This window comes from Anopheles gambiae, chromosome 2 (genome assembly GCF_943734735.2).
Source record: "Anopheles gambiae chromosome 2, idAnoGambNW_F1_1, whole genome shotgun sequence".
Classification (NCBI taxonomy): Eukaryota; Metazoa; Arthropoda; class Insecta; order Diptera; family Culicidae; genus Anopheles; species Anopheles gambiae.
The window spans coordinates 71,437,926-71,442,571 of record NC_064601.1 but is presented as its reverse complement, the minus strand read 5'-3'; the positions used below and the strand labels follow the sequence as shown (position 1 = coordinate 71,442,571).

General features: G+C 33.5%; 1 protein-coding gene and 1 long non-coding RNA gene across 2 annotated transcripts; one reads left to right on the top strand and one right to left on the bottom strand.

Moving 5' to 3' along the window:
- On the top strand, positions 1-2,344 carry LOC133391754 (uncharacterized). Its single transcript, XR_009765211.1, has 3 exons — positions 1-128; positions 864-970; positions 1,032-2,344. It is a non-coding gene; the product is annotated as an uncharacterized LOC133391754 (long non-coding RNA).
- Positions 2,345-3,034: 690 nt separating this feature from the next.
- On the bottom strand, positions 3,035-4,126 carry LOC133391753 (uncharacterized). Its single transcript, XM_061647829.1, has 3 exons — positions 3,903-4,126; positions 3,536-3,849; positions 3,035-3,474 (listed from the first exon to the last, which is right to left on the bottom strand). The coding sequence occupies exons 1-3, from the start codon at positions 4,124-4,126 to the stop codon at positions 3,035-3,037; spliced, it is 978 nt and encodes a 325-aa protein (XP_061503813.1).
- Between the last annotated feature and the right edge of the window lie 520 nt (positions 4,127-4,646).

Sequence of the window (4,646 nt, the reverse complement as noted above, 5' to 3'; positions counted from 1 at the left end):
TGAAAGTGGATGGAAGAGAAATTGTTGAGTGATAACAAACTTATAGTTATTTTGTGGTTTTGATCCAAGTGATACTGTTCACCAACCTGCACCTTAACAACCTACTTTGTGGGGCTGTATGAAACCCGGTATGCTATGAGTACTCAAAATAGTGCGATACAAACCGTTGAAGTGTTTTAATATCGTATATTTAATATCGAATATTTAATATCGTGCGTAAAAGAAATAGATGCATGTTCCAGATCTTCATTCAATGCCCGTGTTCTTTTCATATTCGTGCAAAAGTTGTTACATGTATGTGTGTTTATTCAGAAACAATGTTAGTTGTATTCATATTGGTTTTGCTTTGTGTTGTTTTTTTACCATTATATCGGTGAGAAAGAACCAACTTAACGTGTGGAACATATGTTATTTGCGTGTTAATAATTTAGAAAACTTTTTCACCTCTCCAACAACAACGGTGCACAAACAACAATAAGGCCGAAGCCGTTCCTTCGGAAAAGAAAAACAAAAAAAAAACGGTGCACAAAGATCATTTTGTAGTGTCGGGAAATAGGCAGTCACAATTTGTGTTTTTTTATAATTGTTTAAAAGTTATTACATCTAACTGCATTTAAAAGCTCAATGCTATTGCTGTATTTATATTGGCTTTGCTTTGTGTTGTGATTAATTATCTTCATGTGATGGACATGTAAACTTTATCATTATATCGGTGTGAATGAACCAAGCTAAAGTGTAAAAATGATATTATTTCCGTATTGAGCATTTTAAAATATATTTTCACCTGTTTTGTTTTCAAAAGAAACGTCGTAAAATTGATAACTAAGTTTTTTTTATTTTTATTTTTTTTTTTGTATTTTCAGGCTTCAACATTGCGTGCTTCAACAGCGTTCATTATAGCTTTTTATATTTTGATGATCCAGCTTTGTCAGCATAGTGTTTTGTAAGGGGTTACCTGAAGCATTGGAAGGTATTTTTATCATCCAATTCAAAGAAACCAAATGAAATTAAACTTTTTTTTGTTGTTGCAGATATTATGCCTTTTTCGATTATAACGACGCATGGCCCAAAAGGCTTTTCTGAACTTACACTAGAGTCAGATGGTTGGATCCAGAGTACCAGTGCTGGGAAAAGTTATGTGTATTGGCCCAAAGGAGACATAGCTAAGCTGATAAAAGTTGAAACAAGTACTCCTTCATCTGGATGGACGAGACAAGCGTTTGTAGTTCAAAAATCAAATATTTTATCTTTACAACAAGGTATAGCTATACTTAGCTATATGTCAGGAGAATCGAGTGATGATTCTTGTATCATACAATCCGTAAAAACTATGTATAGGCAGCGATTTGGCCAGAGAGCATTAGAAAATGCTAACAAAGTTAACGCCTTGTCTGAAAGTTGTATACAGTTAGAAACAGGCACTTTAGCTACAGGTTGCTCATAATTCAAGACAGACACTTTAGCTAAAGGTGGTTCACAGTTAGAGAGAGACATTTTACCTTATGGTTGTGCACAATTAGATACAAATACTTCACCCAAAGGTTGTTCACAGATAGAAACAGACACTACGAATGAATTCATGGAATCAGCACAGCCGAGTGTTGCACCAGAAACCACTAGAAAGGATTTTCCTTCAGTTCCTTCTCAATTAGAGGAGAATAATAGATTTTCTCCTACAAATCAGATGGAAAATGCAATCACAAGTTTCATCGCTGTTGTAGGTGGTTTAATGCAACAAATCAGCGACATAAATTCCAACAAACTGATAGCATTCGATAAAATTGATAATTTAACAAAAGTACTAGAGCAGCAGGTCGTACCAACGTTAGGTGGTCTTGTAGAGGAATTTGAAGAGTAAAAAAAAAAGTTTATTTAAATACGGTACAAATGGATCTGTTCATTAACAGTTTGGAGCAAGAAAACAGAAAAAGAAAAAAACCATCATTTTCAATGGATCCGATCGATAACCATAAAGATTTAAAGGATTTTGACAAAAGTCTTGAGGAAGACGATTTTAAAACATCTGTTATTGATTGGCTTACCTATAACATATGTGAAACAAACAGTAATAATAGAATGTTGGATGCTTTGGATATGTTACTGAATCGTTCATTTTGTACGCAAATTAGTTGGTCAGGACAAGGCAAAGAAAACTCGAAAATACCGATAAAAATGTTTCCTAATTTCTTAGAAGTTTTTAGAGAGATAGGTACAACCCATTTGACTTTGGTAACAGATTAATGCTTGAAAGATTTTTTCATTAAAAAATTAAAGCATAGCCAGGAAAGATGCATGATTCAAGGGTTACAAAAACCTACTTCTCACAACAAAAGATGTTGATGTTAAGAAATTTTTGAATATATTTATTAATTAATAATAAAAAGATTAAAAACTAGGTCGCATTATGTTTCTACAGAATGTGTTTAAAAATAACAGAAACGTGAATTGCCATAAAAAATGAAATCTCGTAAAACCATTTAATTAAGGCTTACTATACGCTCTATATATTAGTTAAATTTGATTCCATTTGACATGTTTGTTTAGTTATTAACTACATAACTGATTTCTATTCTATAAAAGTGTGTAGTAGCGGAATGAAAAAAAATTGGATCCATCAGGTTCGACACTATTAATTGCTACCAGCTTACATTTTAGATCTTCACATCTGTATTCGGACGCTGAACGAGTAATTTTCTTTATATCACCTTCAAACGCATGCAATATTTGTGAAGAAAATGGACTATCAAATGCATCATAACAATCAAGTAATTTGAAACCCTGAATAACAATTGATCCGATTTTCCAAATTTATCTACGTCCTTGTAAATATGTTGTAATTGTGAACATTGCTGGTCATATACTTTACACCATAAATTTTCTCAAAGTCTAGAACATATTGCTCAAGCATTTCGGCAGCAAGTTTCCAATTTGATTTGTAAATGTTTGACGACAATAATGTAATTGAACAAAATAGAAGCATAAAATGTTCGTATGCGTCTTTTGGTGAATAGTGCTTTAGGATAACTAAGCTTAACTAATGAAAAAAAATACTACTATATTCTGTGCCTTTCCAACGTCGCAAACAATATAGATCTCGTGTTTTACGATGAATTTCATAAGGTAATTTAACATTTTTTAACCACTTAGTAATTTGTTCAATCGTACCGGAAGCCCACTTTGTGTATTTACCTAAGGTACCATCTCTCCACCCAAACAGTAATCTTCGCATAATACCCAAGTATATCAAATGCAGTACGTCTGCGATAATAACATTCTGAATCATGTCGAAATTATCTAGTAGCAGTAGAGGTGTCAAGATTTTATGATGTGCGGTCTGGGATGCTTCTCTAAATTCCTTGTCAGTTCGGAGAGGAGCGTTAATGCCTCTAAACACAACTGTATTCGAATCGTGGTTAAATACTCCAACACATTTACACTTCAAACACCCATTCTTCGCGTTGAAATAAGCAACACCTAAAGACGTGAATAGTTAATTAGTAACTTTTTACACAATTAAAACAATTTACAATTTTACCTTTTATAAATGCTCTGGCTGGTGAGTCTGCTATTATTGCTCGTATTTTTACTCCTATCTTTCTGGACTTTACAAAAACTCCATTGGCCATTAATGAATTTAGTTCAGTGATTAAGGGTCCTAAAAATTCATCCAGATTTCCTGGCTTTTTGGGGCCACAGAAAATCGCTACAGTCATGACAGGAAAGTCAGGAAGTTCATGTATATTTGCGAGTATCGGCCATAATTGCGTGGACGAACTCTTATGTAAGGGTAAGCCATCGATAGAAATATTAATAGAAATAGTTTCCACATCAATTTCGTCGTCCCTGAAACTGAAAATTTAATGAGTTGAAAACACCATCAAGACATTTTTTCTGATTCTCACCTGAAATTATTGATGATACACTTCTGCAAACCGTTGTACCAATATTGTCCTCCTTCAATATTTGTAATATTTGTTGCTGTTCTTGGTGTTTTCAAGAGCGTCCTTGGGTCCTTGGGAAATTTTTGCGCAGTCTTTTCCCTAAGAATTTCAAGCATCTTTTCTACAGAATGGTTTGTCTGATTTGTAGCTAAAGCCCAATATTTAACACATTCAACGAATGCCATCTGTTGAAATATTGAACTAATATTTTCTTCATTACAATCTTCAGTATCAGCAGCATTGATAATATCGCACTCGTCACTGAAGCAAACGCTAGAGCAATCGTGACTTTCATTGAGGAATCCCCCACCATCAGAAAGCGCTGCAGCATCATCTTCCGAATGTGTATTTTCGGGTACCTAAAACACAAAACATGTTCCAATTTATGAATATTTTTATAAAATTTAAGCATGCAAACATAAGCACTTACAAATTCGCCAAGGCAGTCATTAGATGATGTCGATGAACTAACCACAACATTCGCCAAGTTTCCATTTGTTTTTTGTAATTTATGCCTATGCCTGTATAGCATACCACTTTTTCTAATCCGTTTAGTAAACTCCATTGTATTATATTTAAAAAAAATGTTAATAATGTTCAATATGATAATACACAAATGATGAATTCACTTCACAAAAAGAAACACAAGTCTGATTTTATCAAGAATACATCCACTAATAAATGTCCATACGTGTCTGTCACTTG

Coding starts and splice junctions, on each gene's coding strand:
- LOC133391753 (XM_061647829.1), bottom strand. CDS start 4,126: ATGGCATTCGTTGAATGTGTTAAATATTGGGCTTTAGCTACAAATCAG. Junction 3,850..3,902: donor TGTATCATCAATAATTTCAG/GTGAGAATCAGA, acceptor TTAAATTTTCAG/TTTCAGGGACGACGAAATTG. Junction 3,475..3,535: donor AGCCAGAGCATTTATAAAAG/GTAAAATTGTAA, acceptor TCACGTCTTTAG/GTGTTGCTTATTTCAACGCG.